The 24,010-nt window shown below is 39.0% G+C and overlaps 1 protein-coding gene across 14 annotated transcripts in view; it reads right to left on the minus strand.

The window, feature by feature from the left end:
- Positions 1–1,368: 1,368 nt before the first annotated feature.
- Positions 1,369–24,010, minus strand: part of CNBP (CCHC-type zinc finger nucleic acid binding protein) — a 55,361-nt gene continuing 32,719 nt past the window's right edge. For 3 of the 14 annotated variants that reach the window (XM_045187784.2, XM_053912873.1, XM_053912878.1), the window contains 4 exons: positions 3,812–3,928; positions 3,600–3,692; positions 3,232–3,436; positions 1,369–2,454 (listed from right to left, as the gene is read on the minus strand). In XM_045187784.2, the coding sequence (XP_045043719.2) occupies positions 2,337–2,454; positions 3,232–3,436; positions 3,600–3,692; positions 3,812–3,914 (519 nt within the window). In that variant the 5' untranslated portion in view covers positions 3,915–3,928 and the 3' untranslated portion in view covers positions 1,369–2,336. Of the gene's footprint in view, positions 2,455–3,231; positions 3,437–3,599; positions 3,693–3,790; positions 3,929–12,839; positions 12,999–24,010 lie in introns of those variants that run through there. The other 11 variants (XM_045187783.2, XM_053912870.1, XM_053912877.1 and 8 more) reach the window with 9 other exon arrangements.

The raw sequence follows: 24,010 nt of genomic DNA on the forward strand, positions 1-24,010 counted from the left end.
AGAAGTCTCATCCTTTAGACAATGCAAAATTCATTATATTACCTCTATTTATCTTCCTTCATCCAACCTCTCCAACCAGTGTTACGAGGAAAATCCTTGATCTTTTATATCTAGCTTATAGGGATAGGAATCTCAACAAAAATTAGAGAAACACACGGCAGTGGTTTCCTTATAGTCCATACCTCCTGGAAGAATTCACTTCAAGTTCAGAATTGGGTTTCTTACCCATTGGTTCCCAGTAATTAGTTTGACTTCCCTGCAAAACACATTTTCATGTTGTGCTCAGTAACTGACATCAATACAAATAAATGCTCTAATCAAAGAATACCTTTGTAGTCAGCTGTGAATAAATAGATCCTAATTATGTGTATCAAAGGGTGCCACAAAGGTACTACAAATGCAGCCCAAAGAATGGGGTGAAACAAAGCAGCTCTAAATATCTCATTTGCTGTATTTTGTCTTTCTATTTGAGAACAGAAACCTTGGGAGAAAATAACCCCATGTGCATGTACCACCCCATCCCTGATGTTACATTTAACAGTGATGCCTTTGAAAACAGGTCTTCTGTTATGCTATCTCACATTGGTTGTAGAAACCAAGCTTATCAAAATATTTAACATGCTTAGTTAACATGTGGGACAGTTTGCTGAGTAAAAATATAAAATGAAATAGAAACATTAAGCCTATATTTACAAAGTAATAAACCTATGACTTCTTTCTTGCCTGCTTTGAGCTATTAATTTGACAAAGTTGGAATAGGGACAGCACAGCTGATACACCAGTATCTTAACACCACAGTGATATACGATCAAAAATTGACCAGACTCTATTTGAAGGATGAAAAATTTACAATACACCCAAGAAATCACATGGCATTGTGAAAAGAAAGAAGTCGGGGAAACACGCCACCAACTGTATTTAGTTTAGTGGGGGGAACAAAAAAAGGAATGGAAGGCATAGGGTGGGAAGGATACTTGAGGGTTCTAAGCTTTATGTAGCTGTACCTTCCTCATTAAATTTCCAGTAACTCATCTATAAACTGAATTCATTAAACTAAATGATTTCTAAGGTCCATTTCAAATCTAGGTCTGATTGTAGGAAAAAAAAAAAAAAGGAATACAATATTTCAGATCCATGAAGTCCAGGAAAAATACAAAATGCTGAAACATAGTAACGGGATTATAACTGTTCAGTATGAACATACAACTACAGGACATTATTAAAATGGAAGAGAAAGAAAATTAAATCTTCTATATCCCTGCAAAACTGACACCGAAGTAGCTAACCTTATGCTTCCTTGAAATAGATATTTTTCATTACTGAAGACATAACTGAGTTAATACAAAAAGAAGAGTCCAAACTGTCAACTTTCAGTACTCCACATTCCCCTCTTTAATATGGCATTTTGCACTTATATACATCAATGAAAATTTGAAACAAAAAGAACTTTAGTCAAACTCCCCTTCCTCCTCCAGCTTTATTGGATAGTTTAAAATTACATCTCTATTATCTAGGACTTCAGTTGCTTTTTCCATGACTTTTAAAACTGATTACATCAAATGAAACACAGTTGTCTAAGTGATATAGTATACAAAAATAACATCTTGATTTCTGTGAAAATGCATTTCTTTGCAATTCCTGGATAGCTCCAAATTACGCTTACTCTGAACATAGATGTTTACTCATAAAACCCATAGGTGGGTTTTAAATTTTGTCTTTGCCAGAGAATGTGTTCTAAACCTCTGTCATTTGCATATCAAGTAGCAACACTAAGTTGTTCCTGTTTAGGCTTTTATCCCAATTTTCCTCCCAGATGTTAAACGCACATTTATCTTTTTATTTTGTTTACTCCCACTCAACTGTATGATCTATGTAGGGCCTGATACGGATGTTAATTGATGTTATTTAACAGCTACTGAGGTCAGACAATCCAAGGCCATCATTATGCTAAAATTAAAGTTACTCATGGAAGCTCACAGACACTTCCAGAATTGGTTTTCACCTTCTACACGGGAACATATTCAAGAAACCCAGAACGGGCTTACTGGTCTGATTCAACTCTTCCCATTCATCAATCCCTATTCACCAGTGGCAAGGAAAGGGGGTTCTTTAACAAAGCATTATACATAACACCTCTACCAAACTAAACATAAACTTTTTTTGTAGTTAAATGCAGAAAGTCGATTTTTTTCCACCCCTTTCCTCCTTTTACATGGCAAGTAAAGCTCACTGGCCTGGGAGTAGCCTCTATCTGCCAACCTTTGGCCAGTGAAGAGGATCCAGAGAAAATAATACAACCATCAATCAGAAAAAGGAGGGGCGACAAAGGAAAATAATTAAGCTGTGGCCTCAATCGTGCATTCCCGTGCAAGGTGCCCTGATTCACCACAGCGGTAGCAGTTGACTTCACTTGTCTTGCTGCAGTTGATGGCTACATGACCAGTTTCACCACACCTAAAAAAAAAATTAAAGTTTTCACAATGGAGCTCAGAAAACATAAAACTGTATTAAAGTAACAGTCACTGCATAACAAAAAGCAACAACAAGTGAATTAACGTATTTGCTTTCAAGACAGTAAGTCTTATCATTAAACCCTAACCTAAAAGCAAAAAGGAACAAAGATACTCAGTTGTGCGGCAAAACCACAAAATTAAAATTTCCCCAAAATGTATAAACCAACATCAAAACCCAAATACAGACCAAGATATCTTTTTTAAAAAAAGACTTAATTTACTTTTAGAGAGATGGGAAGGGAGGGAGAGAGAGAGAAACATCGATCAGTTGCCTCTCACGTGCCCCCCAAACTGGGGACCTAGCCTGGAACCCAGGCATGCGCCCTTACTGGGAATCAACTGGCAACCTTTTGGTTTCCAGAACAATGCCCAACCCACTGAGCTATATACCATTCAGGACCAAGATATCATGTGTTTATGAAAAATAATCTCTAAGATCTCAGAGGTGTGTACATATCAAAACTTACAACATTCTTTATTTTTAAAAGATTAAAAATTCCAAAGTAGTGTAAGTTGTCCAATTGCCGTAAGCTATCGTGGCAGAATACTGACTAATGTACAGATAGGCTGCTGGTTACGTATGCCAAAATTCTATTTCATCTGGTTACAGCCAACTTTTACTGGATATACTAATCCACAAGTTCTTTTCCATTTATAGCTAATTCATCTCTGAAACAATCTCTACAATGAGTAACCAAGCAGCAACATTCTAACTTACCTATAGCACTTCACTTTGGTGCAGTCTTTTTGAATATGTCCAAATTCTCCACAAGAATAGCACTTCTGCTCATCTGCATGGTCACAGTCACGAGCCAAATGGCCTGGTTTGCCACAGTTGTAGCAGCACTGCTCTCGCTCTCTCTTAGGCTCCTTGCAGTCCTTGGCAATGTGGCCACCTCGACCGCAGTTATAGCAGGCTTCAACAGTAAGAAAAAGAAGCAGACCAAGACTATAAAATCTTTACAAAATGTTGCTATGTTTTAAACCATACAATATGAAATCTCAAGGGTGGAAAATTTTTTCCAATGTATGTGCATGCTCATCTCTCTAAGTTCTAAAAAGATATGAGAAGTGTTAAATACTTACCATCCTCCTGAAGATCACAATCCTTGGCAAGATGACCAGACTCACCACAACGGTAACAGATGTCTGAAAGAGACGAGGAAACAAACTGGAAACCTATTTGGGGCAAAAACAAAAATAATTTAGCTAATTAGACGAGTCTTGATAATAATGAATATTCAAGTACTTCAAAATTTTTTATTTGACAAAAATACCTCTATCCGAGGTAAAACCACCTCTGCCACGGCTTCTCATTCCACGACCACGGCCTCCACCAGTAGGGCATTCCCGGGCCCAGTGGCCAGATCGTCCACACTTGAAGCATTCATTGCTGCTCATGGCTGCAGTTAGATCTTTGAAATATTAAAAATGACATTTAACCACTTGATATTATTTTTACCTTTTATTTGTCTTGATTGTGTTTTCGGATATTCTGGGGGAGTGGGGGTGGGAAGCCAGCAAATATACTGGTTAGAAAAATAATCATATAACTACATGCTTAGGCATTATACACATAATAGAAAATATATTAAAAGCAAAAAACAAATTGTAAAACATTATATATATTTTCATACAATTTTTGATTGTTAAAAATATCAAGATTATGCATGCAGAGATCAATACACAAATACTAATTTGGTTATTGACTGAATGATGGAATTTTCAGGGTATTAATGAACACCCATTATTAAACATAATTAGTAATATCTCATTCCAGGTCCAACTTAATAGACACTTTTCATGGTTATAAGCCAGTAACCTTTATTTTTGGTAACTGGAGTCATTTACTGGCCAGAAAATTGGAATAACCCAAAGCAATGGAGCTGTAGTTTGGATTCTCTGAGGGATAGGTGCAAAATAATTTCTGTCTGTAACCACAGTACCTAACATAATGCCTAGTTATACTATAGCTCTTGCTTGCTAATTTGAGTCTTCGGAGAATTTCACCTCTAGAGAAGGGGTGCCAAACTCATTTTCACCGGAGGCCACATCAGCCTCGTGGTTGCCTTCAAAGGGCCGAAATAATTTTAAGACTGTATAAATGTAACTACTCCTTAACTGTTAAGGAGTTGAAATTACATTCGGCCCTTTGAAGGCAACCGCGAGGCTGATGCAGCCCCTGGTGAAAATGAGTTTGACGCCCCTGCTCTAGAAGGTAAAGTCAAAAATACCAGAAAAAGAACAAAGAGGTATACCAGCGTGCTAACACCATCTACAGCACTGGGACCATTTATATTTTTCTATTCTTCTATTCTCAAATTGTTCTGTAATTTTACATTTAAAACAAAGCTACTTGGAATTTCATAAGACCCCTTTATTTTATATTGTTTCCAAATGAAAGCAAACTCCTACCAACACAAATGGATTTTATACTTTTACGTAATGATCTAAAAATAAACAGACTCTTCCTGGAATGGAAATGGAATGTTGCAGGACAAACTCTTAGTAAAGTGGTTTTTAAAAAAGAACCAGCTAAAAATAAGGCAACCTTTACATTGCCCAACTTCCACATTTAAACATTTTTTACCCTTAATTCCAGTTTCAAGCAACAGCACACAAAAGTTTTAATTTAATTTTATTATTTTTTAAAATCCTCACCCAGGGAAATTTTTTCATTGGTTTGAGAGGGAGGAAGGGAAAGAGAGAAACATCAGCCTGCTGCCTCCTATCTGTGCCTGGACCAGGAATCAAATGCACAGCCCTTTAGTTATGGGATAATGTTCCAACCAAATGGACCACACCAGCCAGGGCAGTACACACTTTTTTTTTTTTTTTTTTTTTTTTTTTAAAGATTTTACATGAATTGGTTGCCTCCTGCATGTGCTCCAACCAGGGACTAAACCTGCCACCCATATGCCCTGACTGGGCATTAAATTGGTGACCCATCCTTCACAGTAAGATGCCCAACTAACAGAGCCACACCAGTCAGGGCACTTTTAAAATAAAGCCAAGCACAAACAGCATGATCTAGCAAAACACAGTTTCATATAGACTGACTGGAAAGTGGAATCACCAAATGAACCAAAGCACCTTTAAGTCAGCACACGGTGCATAATGGTTTATCAAGTTGTACAGGAATCTAGTGACCAAAAATTAAGCTGAAGTTGAGTTTCAAAAGCTTCCATTGTGAAATATTTTTTAAAAATTCATTATTTACTTATCGTAACTTTCTGTATCAGATTCAGGATAAACTTTCAGAGCAATCTTTCAACCAACTCTTGCCACTTTTCATATAAACATACTACTGCTACCCTGTCCCCCCAAAACACACATGGGGCAACACCTGTGTAGGATACTTGTACTTAGTGGTTTCAGATATATAATGCACATTTCTAGACAGAAGAGACCAGTCAGGGAAGATTAAAAATGTATTTTTGCAAAATTTGAGATTACATTTGCTTTCTTATAATGGTATTATTCTAAATCATGTGAAGTGCTGGTTTCCACCTAACAGAACAGCCAGGATAAAAAAGATGAATGGCATATAAAATAATTACAGGTAAAAGCTGATTACAGCACCTCATACTTCCCTCATTTCTATTTTCTTCATTTTGCATCTTCTCCAGTTTGAGCACATTTAACACAGAAATAATCACTTCCTTAATATAAGATAATCCACACAACGTGAAAAGTCTTGAGTATTTTAAAATTTAGTATTTAAACAAGACACTATCTTTTAGAAAATATGATAATCCAACAGTCAACATGCATTTCTTAGGCTAAAAAACCGAGTTTGGGCAATCTCCCTTTTAGACTACTGCTTTAAAAGAAACTCTGATTTATTGCATAATAGTGAAGTACAAAGAGAATATGTTATAATGAATCATCAGATGTTTATCTGTGAAATAAAGTCAGCAGTTAAAATTTCAGGTTTATTTCCAGCACAAAAATACTAGTTCAAAAATATTCAGCTACTCGAGAAAAATCTATGTGTAGGTTTTTCATGAACTGTTTTTACTTCTATTCTTGGGACCCAGACCCAAAGTGGAGTAAAAATAAATAACAGGAAAAGCAGTATTTTAGAAAGAAGACAATTAACTAAAATAACACTTTCACATTAAACATAAAACTCAACTTCTTCCTACCCTAATTCCTAACTGAAAGTTGGTTAAAATGTGATTTACATGAACTACAAATTTAGGGAAAGCAGTATGTCTCCACTTAGATTGCAATTAAACCATTCTGTGAAAGACATGCAAAATTCAGTGGGAAAGGTAGAATTTTATACATTGAAACTAGTTTTGGTTGTTTTTGCATCAACAAATTTTAATCTCACATAAATTTGTTTACTGGAGTAAATTAACGTTTAAAAACCCCATTAAGTCTTAAAGGGAAAGGAAACACTAACTTCATTAATATTCCAAAATCCATCATCAGTAGAGCATATCCCAGTGGGCTTAGATAATGTGTATGCAATCTGCCTTCTCCCCTCTTAGGCCCAATCACAGCCAATCAATCAGCTGGTCTACATTTTCACCGAGTCTCTTGCCATAGATTCATCTCTGTAGTAACATTAAACCAACTGATTTCCCTCTGTGTTTCAGAGGCACGCTACTTATCCTAGGAGGAAGGTCCCCATCCTAACAGTTATACACAAATGTACGTACTTAGCCAAAAGGTCTTGAGAGAATTACATGCTACTCCTTAGGAAAACTAAAGGCAGGAAGGTAAGACAGAGTTGAGACTTAAGGCTCCATGATTCTCAAGGCCTATGACTGCTCTTGGTTAGAATTTTGCTGCACTGTCCTGCCTCTGCCCCCTCCGCCTGTCACAACCTTTTCCAACCTTCAAGGACCAACTCAAATGCCAACTCTATAAAAGAATCTGACATCTCCCAGCCTGGAACTCTCCTTCCTATTATTAAGACCCAGAACACTTTGTTAGTATCTGTCTGATGGCACTACTATCCTTGCCTTTAATCACATTCCTTGAGGGCAGAGACCAAATGATTCATCTTTGAATTATCACAACACCCGTGATTATCCTTTTAGTAATTACATAGTTCTATTTTAACTGCTTTTGAGGGAATGGGAGGCCTAATAGTCATTTGCTGAATGAAAACAAATTGTTTCTTTTACAGACCCAATCCAAAATCTAATCAAGTACTGGCAATAAAAATACCTAAATCCTTGCTATCATGTGCCACTGCATCATTAGTTTAAAGCAGTGATTTTCAACCTTTTTCATCTCAAGGCACACATAAACTATTTATTAAAATTCTGCAGCATGCCAAAAAAATGTTTTTTGCCAATCTGACAAAAAATAGGTGTAATTTTGATTCATTCACACAGGATGGCTATTGTTGTGTTAGCCACTGTCATTCTTTTAAATTTGACAATCTAAGGGAAGAGGTCAGTGCCCCTGACTAAATAGTCAGGTATTGCATATTTTAAAAATTCTTGCAGCACACCAGTGTGAAAAGCAACAGTGTATTTTCAATTAGGTACTCATTAAAGATCGACTACAATCACTCTAAACACAAGAATATTTAAGATTAAAAAAATATTTAAGATTATCTAATAAAATCCCCCTATAAAACAAATTTTCATTCCAGTTTACTAAAAAGGTCAGCAGTCAAGCCAGGACCTGTAATCTGCCCCCAAGGCTCTTGCTATTACTCTTAAGAACTCACAACCCACCTCAGTAACGTTTTACAGAACGCTACAAAATATACATATATACTAACTTAAAAGACAAAATACTGTATTTTCACTGTTGCCAGCAAGAGAGCATATATTTTCTTCCTTCTGCTGCTAAAAATCAATTGCAGTATCTTTTAAAAAATCATTGAGTATCTACACCAATGTATCCTTACACAGTAAGATTTGGGGACCATTAGGTTACTCTGCGTTAACCATTTGACCCAGCTTAAGGATTTCAGTGTTACCTCAGGCACTTGAGCACCACCCCCCAACCTGTCCTTATTTGGAAAAAGGAAGATAAAACTATCTGTGACGAGAATTGTTGTCAGGTGCCACTTGCTTAACAGATCCTCAATTTAAAAAGCTGCAAGGGTTTATGTCCTCTGCTCACAGTTTCTTTTCCATTCTCCCCTCAATTAAGTCAGACTGATTAAAAGTAGACAGAACTCAGACTAATGTCTACATAGCAGGCTAACTCTTATACTCAAGTTTCCCATTTCACAAAGTCTACTTCCTAAAGAGAAGAAAAGCAGTTGAATTCTAAATGACTTCACATTTTCAACAGAAATCAAATGATGTTTCCATTTAGATTATTTTTGTATCAGATTTTAACCACATAAACTACACCTAAAGATATGGTCAGAGGACAGGGCAACCAGGCAGTAGTTGTAAACTCAGTCAAGATATCGCTTGAAAAGATTCAAGATTCACTGTTTGGGGCCATGTATTGTAAACTAAGAGGTCTATTTTACAGATTTTGCACTCCTCTAGGCTTTAAGGTTTATATCCTGGAATTGGTACCAAAACACAACTGGTTATACTAATTTATCTTTATTAATATCAGTAACTGTACCACATTTTTGATACTAACAGAGCCAGTAAACTACTTAAATTTTAACAGTACATGGCCGAGACTAACAGTGAGATCCAGTGAATAAAAGAACATAAGTCACCCCACAAATACATTGAAAATAAGTAGCAAAAGGGAAGTTGTGTGTGTGTGTGGGGGGGAAGTAACAAAGTATGATGGGGATCTAGCTAGCTTTAATTTTTTTATATGTTTTTCCTAACTCTGCTGTATATATTCACGTTTGCTCTATGTCTAGTTATTTTCACAAAGTTTAGGGTTATCCCTGACTCATCCACGTTGTTGACCTACATGGAGCTTTTGCTCCCATGAAAGCAACTCACTAGTTTTTATGCTTGCTCTAATAAATCAGTTTAGTGTTCCAACAGGGTACTGAAACACTTCAGACTGTTAACAAAAACAAACTACAGAAAGACTGGAAGGAAATTACCTTGTGTATTACTTGCACTCTGGCCAGAATAATGAAGAACAGAGTACAACACTGGGAGCAATTCTATGTTCTTATACTGATTCCTGCATTTACCTTGGTTATTATTTACATACATTTCTGCCTGCCCTGGTTACGCCTGAAGGGTTTCAATTAATAGCTCATCTAGGAGTCAAGGTTTAACACCTAAAAGCCTGCAAGTTATGTATTCTTGCTCCCATTTTACTCATAAAGTAGGGATCTGAGACCAAATAACTTACCTAAAGCCATTTAACTAGAAAGTTCTAAAGTCAGGATTTCAACAGTAGAGGCTTTTGTTACAGCCAAGGGGTAATAAAGTACATGAAAATGCTATTAGAGGAGTATACCAATTCACTCCCTACTTCAAAAATATTATACAGGACGTTACTACTATAAAGCAAATAATTGTACGAAGCACATGCTAATCTGAATTTTAATGCAAAAATTTATCTGTTCTATATTTCAAATAAATTTTAAAATTCAATATTGAAAAATCCACAGCCTTGAATGAACTTATTCACAGCATGCTATCCCACAGCTTTCCCAAATTTTAAGCCAAGGCAGATACTCTTCTTAACCTTTCTCGAGGAGAAAGTTAAGAGTGCCACCACAGAGGGAAAGACTGGCATCTGATTTCACTAGTTAACACCCTTATTTGTAATTCTGGAGCCACTCCAGGTAATCACTATATTATACTCTCATACTACTAATTAACAGAATCAATTGAGTTACAACTTGAATTTTGGTGGCCACAGCTCTCATTTCATTATTCCAGCAGCTTTTTACATACAACATAAAAATGGTACAGTTTTATTGGAATCTCTCAGCGGCACACCCGTAACTGCAACAGCATCTGACACTCAGAATAGGAGTTCTATTAATTGAGAGAGTACTGATAGAGCATTCTCCACACAGCAGGCCAGAATACCTTGGCATCAGTCTCCTGGCTCTCCACTTACTGTCAGGAGGCTGAGAGGAAAGCCAAAATTCTTACACACACACACAACAACAACAACACAAAAACAACTCCCATTCCTGCAGGGAGAAAAATAAAAGAACAAATCTCTCTTTGGTCAAGTGTTTAGTTAACAGACCAATCTTTCCAATTAAAGGTACACGTCAGAGATATTGTGGGTTTAGTTCCAGACTACCGCAGTAAAGTTTTAATCTTTTTGCTGGTAGAGAAGCCAGCCTTCAATTTGTAAAAAACGAAACATGTGCTGCGATAAAGTGAAGTGCAATAAAATGAGGTATGCCTGAGGTCAAATCCTGGCTCTACTGCTTGTAAGCACTGATTTGGTATGTTTCCATGTATATACCACGTATTTTTATTAGATTTTAAAAGATAAAAAGAATCCAGTCATAAAACCATACTACAAAAATAACTTATAATACCTTTAAAAAAGATCACTCTGCCTGCTCCAGATGTTCAAAGGCTTGACCCTTGGTCTTCCACTGATTTGGCTCAAAATATTTGAGGCCGCATGTTTGAAACATCACCCTCAAAAAATAACAAACTAAGAGACATATCACCCCTCTGATAATGAATAAGAAATGTGGACCTTTGGTTGCTAAAAAACAAAAACAAAAACAAAAACAAAAACAAAAACACTTACCCAAGTTTTCTTATGTGACATTAAGTACACATACACTGTTAGCCCGTTAGCTTTTTTTTTTTTTTTTTAATTCTGTGTTGCCAAGAGTTTCGATTTGGAAAAATATTTCTTCGTTCAGTTCTTGGGAATCTAAATTATTCTTTTTATATTCCACGACACAGAGAGCTTTTTGTAGACAAGAATAAGGATCAACAAGCTAAAAAGAACAGGCACCTCTATATGTGACACTTGGAGGTGTTTGATTAAGCCATGATCAGTGTGATTTGTTAGAAGCATTTGAAAATAATTGCTTTGCAGGGGGAGGAAAAATAAGCCTAAGAAGCAGGAACTTCATTTCATACATCTTATTAAAGACCTCAAATTCTAACCTGCAATTTATGGTGCTTAAGCAAAAGAGAAACAAAGTCGTTAACTTCACTACGATTATCAGTGATGCAGAAATTAATAGGTTATGGTGATGTTTCTAGAACTGGGTCATACAACAAGGAAACAAAGAGAACCTATTTTTAAAAACTTGGAATTTGGGGGCAAGACGACATAAATGAATCCTTCTTCACTTCGTAAGAAACAAAAAATGAAATCAGCCTTTTACACACTATCTGAAGTCACAATAAGCAATGTTTTCTTTTTCTAAGGCCCCCGAAGACCAGATGTCACTTCCTTGGAAGTGTCTGAGGCCATGTGGTGAACATGTGGCAACAAGCAAAATCCTTACCCATAATAAAATTAACACACAAACCCAAACGTGAGCATTGATGCCTTTCTAAAGTAGGCTTTCACATTTGGAAAAATCTGGGCAGAGACTGGCTAATTAACCATCGTGTCTCACTTTTAGTCAATAGTATTCATTTAATTAATCTAATGAATGATGTGATATGATTATGGAGGCTTGACAAATTCATGTGTTTGTTTTTTCTCATAATGGGATTTTTTAAAGGCCCCTGTAACTTGAATAGTGTTGATTCACGGAAAGCGGGCCCCAGCTGCCGCTTTTCGAATTGCAATGTAAGACAAGTAACTTTGCACTTGAGTGACGATAAAGATTCAATAACTGGGAAGCTGTCAAGAATGGAGAGTATGAATTCCCAAAACTCTCAGGTCTTCCAGCGGAGTGCCCCACCACTCTAACAGCAAAAACTTCTTCTAGGTCCCTTTTCTAAGTCCAGGAAAACCTTGGCACATGGCCCGCCAGGCCCACTACCCTAGCACATGGCCTGTATCCAACCCCATCCCCCTCCCATCCCCCTCCACCCCCGCATCCACACCAAGGGCTTTTTCCCAGCACATGGCCTCCTTTTAATAAGTTCCCGCCAAAACCCCCCATCGCCCCGCATTCTGGGCCCCTTGAAGTCTGAGATCCTCAGTCCCAAGGGCGCACGAGCCAGGGCCTCATTTGCTGGAAGGCTGTGGCCCGGAATGCGGCCTTGGCCCTGGGAGAGACCACAACGCGAGTGGGCCCAGCTTCCCAGGACGGAAAGAAGGGTGGGAGGGTGGCCCGACGACCGGAGGCCGGATACGCGGCCAGGAGGTTTCGGTGGCACCCGAGTTTCCCGCCTGACGCAGCAGAGCGGAAAAGGCCAAACTGCGGGCGCCATCGCCGACTCACCGCTCCCTACCCTCTTCCCCCGCCTCAGGCCAGGGCCCGCAGGGCGGTTATCCCCAGCACCCGACCCCACTCTCGGTCCTCACCTTCGGCGTCTGAGCCGGCCCGCAGCAGCGGAAACTAAGACGCAGGCTGAAGCAAGCAGCTCACACGGCAGCAGCTGTTTATTTTCAGGAGTGTCCTTGCCTGCGCCACACGCGGGTCTGCACACGGCCCCACACACGCCGCTGCGCACGGCTCTCCTCCGCCTCGCCCACGCGGCCAATCAGCGCGCAGAGCTCGGACGTCCAATCAGAGCTTCTTGCAGGGATGACCGCCCAGCCTGAGCGCGGCGTGGGGAAGCGCAGGGCGGGGATCTTCCGTGCTCCTAGATTTTTCCAGCAGTTACCCGCCCCCCGCTGCGGCCTTTATTTTCCAGGTTCCCAGGTCTCAGTCCTACTTGGCCTTTCTCGCTTACTTCACGCCCCACCTGACCGGAGTGTGGGTTGGCCTGTGTGTCCCTGCCTTGGCTGTGTCTCCCGGCAGCTCCCGACGAGGGATTCCAGGGGACGGGTCTCAGTCAAGTGTTTGTGATAATCGGAGGCTTGGGAAAAACTCCTTCCCCTTCTTGGCCTCCCAAAACAGCGTCTGCCCTTAGACCCCTGACTTGGCGGTACTTTCAAAGGCAGGCCCTATTTCCGGATACAGCAGTTTGGGACAAAGTGGCCTGTCTAGTCACAGAAGAGGCTGGAGCTGTAGGCCGAAGCCCCTGAGATTTGTTTTGGTTTTTGTGTGAGCCAGGGGGAGCGATCAGAAGTCCTACCTGCTTTCACCTTTAGGTCCTCTGTACCCGCCTCAAAATAGGACTGGCTGTGGAGGGAAAGGCGCCAGCCCTGGGGAGGGTGTGAAGATGGTGAAAGGTTGGCATTAAGACTTAATAGTGTCCCAACAAACCTTGTGACCGATTTAGCACATTTATGAACATTCTCTACGACCTAAGGTGTAATCGTGAGTGCCAGGAGAGCCATCTGGCCTGGGCTATTACATTCAGGAATGGCCTTTTAGATTTGGTGTTTTCTCCAACAGACATTGTGTCATATATACATATACACGAATACACACAGACACACACATATATTCATAGATACTGTTAAGATAAAATCAATTTAAATTGTTCAATGTGAACTAAAAAATTACAAAATTCTGTGTAATTTTTGTGTAATGGGAAAAAAAAGCGTCGTCCCCAGTCTCTTGAGTTTTAAAAGGCCCTGAAATTACTAAAGGCTCATATAGACTTAAAATGCAGATTGAAATTAGTATGCAACCCATGTTGTTGGTGTCAGCAATGTACTTTTTATTCTTTTTGTTTCATTATGAGGTTTCTTTTTTTCTTTTTTAAAATATATTTATTGATTATGCTATTACAGTTGTCCCATTTCCCCCCCCCTTCACTCAACTCCATCCTGCCCACCCCCCTCCCTCCCACATTCCCCCCCTATAGTTCATGTCCATGGATCATACTTATAAGTTCTTTGGCTTCTACATTTCCTACACTATTCTTACCCTCCCCCTGTCTGTTTTCCACCTATCATCTATGCTACTTATTCTCTGTACCTTTCCCTCCCCTCTCCCCCTGCCACGCCCCTATTGACAACCCTCCATGTGATCTCCATCTCTATGGTTCTGTTCCTGTTCTAGTTGTTTGCCTAGTTTGCTCTTGTTTTTGTTTTAGATGTGGTCGTTAATAACTGTTGAGTTTGCTGTCATTTTTACTGTTCATATTTTTTATCTTCTTTTTCTTAGGTAAGTCCCTTTAACATTTCATATAATAAGGGCTTGGTGATGATGAACTTCTTTAACTTGACCTTATCTGAGAAGCACTTTATCTGACCTTCCATTAAATGATAGCTTTGCTGGATACAGTAATCTTGGATGTAGGTCCTTGCATTTAATCTTGGGTAATGTAATTATGATGTGCCTTGGTGTGTTCCTCCTTGGGTCCAGCTTCTTTGGGACTCTCTGAGCTTCCTGGACTTCCTGGAAGTCTATTTCCTTTGCCAGATGAGGGGAACTTCTCCTTCATTATTCACATAAGTTTTCAATTTTTTGTTCTTCCTCTTCTCCTTCTGGCACCCCTAAAATTCAGATGTTGGAACGTTTCAAGATGTCCTGGAGGTTCCTAAGCCTCTCCTCATGTTTCCGAATTCTTGTTTCTTCATTCTGTTCTGGTTGGATGTTTCTTTCTTCCTTCTGGTCCACACCGTTGACTTGAGTCCCAGTTTCCTTCACATCACTATTGGTTCTCGGTACTTTTTCCTTTGTTTCTCTTAGCATAGGGTTCATTTTTTCATCTGGTTTTTGAACAGATTCAACCAATTCTGTGAGCATCTTGATAACCAGTGTTTTGAACTGTGCATCCGATAGGTTGGCTATCTCTTCCTCGCTTAGTTGTATTTTTTCTGGAGCTTTGAAGTGTTCTGTCATTTGGGCCATTGTTTCTTTTTTTTTTTTTTTTTTTTTTTTGGTCTTGGCCCGTCTGTTACTTAAAGGGGTGGAGCCTCAGGTGTTCACTGGGGCAGGGTAACGCTGGTCGCTGTGCTGTGATGCTGTACATGGGGGAGGGGCCGAGAGGGAGCAATGGCGCCCACTTCACTCTCCACTGGACCTCAATCTTTCACTCTGCTACCCACAATCAAACTGGGCCCCTCTGGTGCTGGTTCCTGAGTGGGTGGGCTTGTGCACACTCTAGGCCCCTGTGGGTCTCTCCAAGGACCTCTCCTGTGAGGCTGGGAGTCCCTCCTGCTGCTGCCCCAACCCCCACGGGCGTTTTCAATCAGAGGTTTGAGGATTTCCCTGAGCTGGATGGAGCCCTGGGTTGCGTGGTCTGCTTTGCTCCCCGCCGTTCATCCCGGTTTATCTGTGCGCAAATGTGGGGCCCTGTGGTGCCACCCGCCGCTCTGCCTGCCCCGTTCTCCTACACTCTGAGTCCAGCCCTCTCGGTTTATCCGTGCGCAACTGTAGGGCCGCAGGGTCTGCTAGTGGTCAGACTGCCTGCCCCGTTCGTCCCACACTCTGCCAGTCTCGGTTCCGCCACGGCCACGCGAGTCCTCTCCGCCCCTGTGCCCGTCTCCGCCCCTCCTACCGGTCCGGATGAATGTTTATTTTTTATTTCCTTGGTGTCGGACTTCGTTGCCGTTCAATTTTCTGTCAGTTCTGGTTGTGCGAGGAGGGGTAGTGTGTCCACCTACGCTGCCATCTTGGTTCTCCCGACTTTTTATTCTCTTAATTACTGATTCTTTGCCCTAGTTTTACCTCACTGAATCCTTCCATTCTCAAGGCAGTACGACTTGAAATGTTTGTGAAGTGGCAGTACGTTGTTTAAGAGCACAGGCGTTAAGGGTCAGGCATTAAATCTGGGTTCAACTGACTAGTGCTTGCTTAGTCATTGTAAAGTATTTAGTAGATTGTGCTCAACATAGTGCTCAATGAAGGGTAGCAATTATTAAAGAAGAAATGGACTATTTTAAAGACCAAAGATTTTTTTTAACTTTTGTTAATTATTTGAAGTAAAGTTATTGTTAAATTCAGAATGAAAATGTCCTATTTCCAGTAAGATCGAGTTGTCTAGCACTTTTTGTATTGAATTGTAACATTGTATTACCAGTAACAAAACAGTATTTTGTATTTATACAGTTGTGTTACCAAGAAGCTTATACATCTTTATGATTTTCCCCTCCCTGACTAATGTTTACATCAAGGTAAGGAGTAGTGTAATTGCAGACATTTTAGTAGTGATTTCCTGAGTTGTGTCAGTGGAATGTGTCAAAGGTTCAGAAATAGCCAAAGTAAAACCAAAGAGTCACTGAAGTAATCATTGGTAAAAATTTACTGTGCACATGCCAAAAAGTTTATAAACTGGGAGCACTCAAACCAAAGCATGGAATGAGACTCAGGGGTTTACCATTACAAAGCAGCTTTTACAGTGAGAAAGTAGTGTCTTTGCAGTGATTGATAATTAAGCTAAATTAATGACTGAACTGGTTTTGTCTGCTCAGGGAAGCTTCAGGGTTGGTCTCTGTTTGCTTTCCTTTTTTAATACCACTTAATCCAAGGAGAGGTGTAAACTGTTTTTGGCTTGTCCGTTGCATTTGTTGTCTGTTCACTGGTGTCCTAAATTATCAGTCTCTCTCTCTCTCTCTCTCTCTCTCTAATCCTTACCCGAGGTTTATTGATTTTTAGAGAGAGAGAGAAACATCAATGTAAAAGAGAAACATCAATTGCTTGCCCCCCATATGCATCCCAACCAGGGATCAAACCTGCAACCTAAGTATATGCCCTGACTGAGATCGAACCCACGACCTTTTGGTGTACAGGATGACACTCCAACCAACTGACCCACCTGGCCAGAGCTGTCTGCTTTTCATTTTAACAAATGTGAGAGTCTAGGTAGGAAGTCCACATTGGGTGCATCTATGCCCACTAGGAAGACAAGTTGCAACTGTAATAGGAAACATAAATTATTTCCTGGCTTGACTTTTGTTTACCACTCCAACCACAGAGCTACATAAAATTTTGCTAATCATTTTAGACCCAAGGATGAATATCCCTCATATGTTTTTAAAAATGGGGGTGGGTATGAAACAGAGACACTGGACATAATATCCTTTTATAGGTTTTAAAAGACTTTAGTAAAAGGAATAGAAACATAATGTGGTCTTTGCTGTTTAGCTTTGGAAGCAGTAACAGCTAATGGTTCTTCTCTATCTGGCTTCCAGCTTTCCCTAATGACTACTATTAATAGAGCCAAACTGATCATGAGGCATTCTGACTGTCTCCAGAGAAGGTCTATGATGGAATTTAACTACAGTGACTTGTGTTGCCTGGATATGCCCTTGGGTACACCTATTCACTAAAGATGTTTGAAAATAAGAAAGAAAAAAGCCAACCCACTCAAAAGATAAACTTTCAATTGTATTCTAATGAAGAAGTTCCTATTACATTTCCATTCCATATAAATGTTTTATCCCCCTCCTCCCCTCCAGTATTCACTCTTACCCAGGTATTGTGCTCAACATTGCAGTGGTTACAAAGGTGACCAGTTAAGATGTGAACCTTGCCCTTCATCTTGTAGAATAACAAGGGCCATAAGAAAGTATTAAATGTCCTGAGAGAGGACCAGCTAAAATGCTCTGATTCAGCATGATTCAGGATTTCTTAAAATGTGTACCAGCCGAGTAATAATGCTTGCTTACTCTTAATTTCTGCTAAAGAGCCCAATGGCATAGCACATGCCTTAGCTTCTGCTATTAAAAGGAAATAATATGGGTATACAATGTCTGTCCAGAAAGTCCATCCATTGTTAATAAAACCAGAATGGTTTGTGCGACATTGATGTAACCTGGCAGCCAAGGAGAGTGGGCTGGAATGCACATGCATGAACAATGACAACTTCACTGTACTAGTCAGTGCAGGTGATACACTGTTGGATGAGCATGTGCACTGTGTGGCCCTCACATTCAAAATTGCTGAGCAAATAGAGCAACGAATCTGCATCAAATTTTGCGTTAAGCTTGAAACATTACCCAGCGGAAACTATCTGGGTGATTCGGAAGGCTTTGGGGGACAATGCAATGAATGCAGCACAAATAAAAGTGTGGCACAAATGCTTCAAAGATGGTCGAGAATCTGTTGAAAGTGATCTGTGTTCTGAAAGGCCTGAAACAAGCAGAACACCTGAGAATGTTGAACATGTACAGGCTGCCATCAACAAAGATCAGCAACTGATGGTGCAAGAACCAGAAGCTGATCTGGGCATTCCAAAAACTAGTATCCAAGATTTTGACTCAGGATCTTGGCATGAAACATGTTGTGGCAACATTCGTTCTGCAGCTTCTGCTACCAGGGCAGAAGGAATTTCATGCTGCAGTTGGGAGAAATATGTGACGTCCCAAAGGTACCTACCTACTTTGAAGGGGAATGAGGTATCATTGTCCTATGTACAATGTTTCTTGTATCTTGCCTTCTTCAATGAATGTCTCTATTTTTCATATTACATGGCTGGATACTTTCTGGATATTTATCTAGTTCATTATTTTTTCTTCTACTTTTATACTGATGTCTCTCTCTCTCCCCCTTCCTCTCTAAAAGCAATGAAAAAAAATGTCCCCGGATGAGGATAAAAGAAGAAAAAGTAGATGTTTTCATTTGAAAAAAATTTCTTATCAAGCATCTACATTAAACTTTGAAATAGGTAGGAATAGAAAAATAATGTTTAAATTGCTTCCAAACACTTTTTTAAAACAAGATGTCTTAAATTATTCTGAGACAGCATTATAAAGTGCAAAATTTGATCATGTAGCTCTCATAATTTACAAAATAATGTAATTTATTTTTTAAAAATTAAATTGACAAATATATAATTGGGTGAATTAGAATTTAAGATCTAGAAGAGTGTTTAGTCTAATCTCAGAGTGTTTAGTCTAATTCTCTAATTTTAAATGAGCACGTAGACCTATTGAGTTGCACAGAGTTCCTCTTACAAGTCCCCAAAAAACCCAATGTTTTTAACCAGGTGCCGCCCATGTATCGTAAAGTTCTATGCTTGTTAGCTATGCTAGTAACCTGATTTATCCAATTAAATGCAGTGGTGGTAAGAAAAGCAGAGCCCATATCTAATCTATACATTTGTTCCATGTGTCTCCAGCTCTTTTCTTTGGAAATTAACACAAATAAGCATTCAACTTTATAAATTAGTCACATGTTTGGCAAGAATCAATCAGTAATCAATTTCTCAATCTTGAGAATTATAGTCAGACTTCAGTTTAAGAAACATTAACTTTAGACTGTAAATTTTTATGCTAGAAAATGTCTTTCAATTATATATTGTTACTACAAAAGAGAACATCTGAATTTATACCTGGCAATAGAATGGCTTTTAGGCAATTCAAATATGACAGATATAGCTAATGTGCCCTTTAACTCTCTTCAGCCCAAGTCCCACTTCTTTCCTTTCCTCCTGATATGAAAATGGTGTATATCCTTTTGGCCTATTTCTTATATGTGTGTCATAAAGTTAGGTATATATCAAAGCATACATGAACAATTAAACATTTTACATCAATAATATCTTTTTACTAAATTTTGTGTTCCAAGATTGTAACTTACACAAAGCAATGACTTGTCTGGCTTTGTCTATTTTCTGATGTATTTCCAGGTTCTAGAAAAGCTCCATATACAGGGTAGGCATTCAAATATTTTCTGAATACATAAATATCAATCTGTACCTCACTTTTCAAAGTTGATATTGTTTCTGATATATACAAGATCTATTCAGAAAAAAAGTCATTGTTAATATAACGAGGACGGTTTGTGTGATATCAATGTAATCCAGCAGCCAAGAAGAGAGGACTGGAATGTGCATGCGTGAACAATGATGACTTCACTGTACTAGTCAGTGGGGGTGGTAGACGTTGAGTGAGCATGTGTACTGCATGGTTGTTGCATTCAAAATGCCTAAGCGAGTAGAGCAACAAATCTGCATCAATTACTGTTTCAAGATTTTATTTATTTATTTTTAGAGAAAGGGAAAGGGAGGGAGAAAGAGAGAAAGAAACATCAGTGTGTGGTTGCCTCTCGCACACCACCAACTGGGGACCTGGCCCACAACCCAGGCACGTGCTCTGACTGGGAATCAAACCAGTGACCCTTTGGTTCGCAGGCTGGTGCTCAATTCACTCAGCCACACCAGCCAGGGCTGCATCAAATTTTGCATTAAATTTGAACATTCCTCCATGAAAACTATTCAGATGATTCAGAAAGCCATAGCTACGGGCAACTGGTAATTGGCAGCTTCATTACTCAAGTCCACAGATGTATCAATCATGTCTTGTGTAGAGTTTTTTGGTGAAACATCAAATCACCCAGGTGGCTACAGTGCAGATTTGGCAACAGTCCATTCACCTTTGAAAGGGAAGAGATTTCAGACCATTGATGGTATTCAGGAAAATATGACAGGGCAGCTGATGGCAACTGGGAGAACTGTTTGAGGTTTCAAGGTGCCTACTTTGAAGGGGACTGAGGCGTCATTGTCCTATGTACAATGTTTCTTACATCTTGCCTTCTTCAATAAATGTCTCTATTTTTCATATTACATGGCTGGATACTTTCTGGATATTTATCTAGTTCATTATTTTTTCTGCTGTGTATTATAAGTATACTATATTTTATTCATTCATTCCCCTATTGGAGGACATTTATGCTTTGCTATTATAGACAATGTTGCAATAAGCCCCCTTGTATACAGGCCTCATCAGGACAAGTGGAGAGTCTCTCAAGAGTGTACAAACCCAGGGGGAAAATGGCTGGGGCAATGAGAGGTGTGTATTTTAAATTTCACTGGTTGCCTGCCATATTACTCTCAAAAGTGGCCATACCAAATTATACTCTCGGCAGCAGTGATAAGGGCACCATGTTTCTGAATTTTCTGGCAACACTTTATATTGTGAGATTATTGAATTTTTTTTGCCAATCTGATGGATGAAATATGCTGTCTCTTTTTTGTTTGTTTGTTTTTATTGAGATAATGGTAGATTCACTTTTAGCTGAAAAAAGTAATACCAAAAGATCCATATATCCTTTACCCAATGTCCCCCAGTGGTAACATCTTACAAAAGTATAGTATAATGTCACAACCAGGATATTAAAATTGACACAGCCCACCAATTTTACTCAGATTTCCCCAATTTTATGTGTATTCTCTGTGTGTGTTTTCTTTAGTTCTATATGATTGTATGGCATGTGAAAGTCTGTATATACACCTCTACATTCAAAATACAGAACAGTTACAACACCACGATTCACTCCTATTGCCCTTTTATAGTCACACCCACTTTCCTTTGCTCCTGTCCTTCCTTCCTAATCCCTATTCTCCATTTCCAAAATGTTGTCCTTTGTTGTTTCAGAGATGTTATATAAATGGAATAATGCAGTATGTAACCTTTTAGGATTGACTTTTGTCACTCAACATAATCTCCTGGAGAATCTTTGAATTGTTATGTGTATCAACAGTCCATTCCTTTTATTATCGAGTCGTATTCCATGGTATGGATGGACCAGTTTGTTTAACCATTATCCATGGGAAGACTCCTGTGCCGTTTCCAGTTTTTGGCTATTGCAAACACAACTATGAATATTCATGTACATTTTTAGGTGTGAATATGGATTTTCATTATTTCATTTTTTTCAAATAGTATTTCCCAGATTACCAGTGAGATAATACATTCATAGGCTATTTAAGTTTCCTCTTTTGAAAAGGGCCAATTTTGTTCATTTTTTTCTTTCGGGTTGTTGCCTTTTTCTTACTGAATTGAAACAGTTCTTTATATGTTTTGGGTACCAATCCTTTGTCAGTTATACAAGATTGTATGTGTTAACATTGCGGTGATCATTATTTCACAAGGTGATATTAAGTTTAGGAAGGGATAAAGAATTTCTGAAACTTGGATTTGGATCACTGATGAAGGGACAGAGGAGTTTCATTTAGGGAATGTCATTCAGAGCTGTCCACATTGAGTTTGGGGAGACTGCTGCACTCCCACCCTTTGTAGCATCTCCTTTGATCTGTTAAATGACAACAAACTGCTTAAATGGTGGTATGTTGGATGCTAAGCAAAACGGCAAAACTTCTTCCTACTTGAGGACAGATGCCATGAGCCCTTAGATTTGCTTTTAGAAAACACTTTCCTCCTTTGGAGGGGTGGGCATCAGATACATTTACTGCATTACAAAACCATGGTTTTTTTCAGCATTTTGAACACCTCTTGGAAACTGCTGACATCATAATGTACTCTTTCACTGGTGTTTCTATTTTCCCCAGCACTGCAGCCAGAATTTAGAATCCTGATTCACCCTTCAGCCTGCCGCAGAGAATGCTCATTATTCTGGCATAGTCAATGCTCACAAAGTGACTTTGAAAGGGGAAATAGCTTTTTGAATGAGCCAAAGTCAGTACAATTTCAGGTAATAGTGAGACGCTTTCTTTTCTTTCTTGTCTACTCAGCTGTTTATTCTTTTTACCTTCACAAAAGCAGAAGCTATGCTTCTGCAATCCTGGCCACAAAGCTGTGGCTGATACAAGCTGGCATGGTCAGTAGTGTCTTAAGCTCAGTGAGCTGTCTTTCCCATTTACACTGAGAGTGCGCCAGCTGTGGCACGACACAGTAAAATGGTCTGCATACCTAAGTTAACAGTGCCAAATTTAGCTCTCATTTAGATAAATTACCTTATAAAATATTCACTGTTCAAAATTACCTTGACTAGTTTATTTATATGAACATTATATTCCCCAAATTACTGGTGGAGAAAAATGATATACAAATTTTCTTATAATTTCCCTTCAAACCAAAGCAAAAACTTATGGCAAGTCCTAAGATTTCTAGGAGTATGAAGTTTATACGTATGTTTAAATGTGTTTGTATGTTTATACAAATAAATATTGAGGAAAACAGGCTTTGGACATTTTCAAATGATTGTGGTAAGGATTAAATAAAGTATAATATATGAAAATGCTTTGCAAATTGCAAAGTGTTTTACTAAGGTAAAGGTCAGTTTCTGTCACCCTGATACATCAAAGTCACAAAATTCCTTTTCTACACTGATGTAATATATATAAAGGAAATATTTTGGACATGTGAACAGGCAGGCAATCATAGTATTTCTATTGCCTTTGAAGAATGATTGAAAGTAATTTTTTCCCTTTAAGTGATGGATTTCTTTTGGAAAAAAAAAAGATTTTATTTACTTTCAGACAGAGGGGAAGGGGGAGACAAAGAGAGGAAAACATCAATGTGTGGTTGCTTCTCACGCATCCCCTACTGGGGACCTGGCCTGCAACCCAGGCATGTGCCCTGACTAGGAATCGAACCGCTAATCCTGTGGTTCACAGGCCAGCACTCAATCCACTGAGCAACACTAGCCAGGGCTAAGGGATGGATTTCTCATTTGATGCATTGAGAATTCTTAAGGGACTAAAACTGACTCTAAAAGCCAAAGATTTATCCAAAATAAAGTTTTCTTTGGATGGTACAGAATTCAAAGACAGCTTTGGACCAAACTGAAGTGGGTCATTAATTCGATCTTTTTTTGTGCTCTCTTTTCTTCCTTTTGACACTCTGAATACACATCTAGTTTTCTAGTGATTTCTTGAGTTGATCAGGGCCACTTCCTTCCCTCTTCAAGATTGACTTGCCCTGTTCCATGAGGAACAGAAACCTCATGGAGC

This window comes from Desmodus rotundus, chromosome 10, assembly GCF_022682495.2.
Source record: "Desmodus rotundus isolate HL8 chromosome 10, HLdesRot8A.1, whole genome shotgun sequence".
Classification (NCBI taxonomy): Eukaryota; Metazoa; Chordata; class Mammalia; order Chiroptera; family Phyllostomidae; genus Desmodus; species Desmodus rotundus.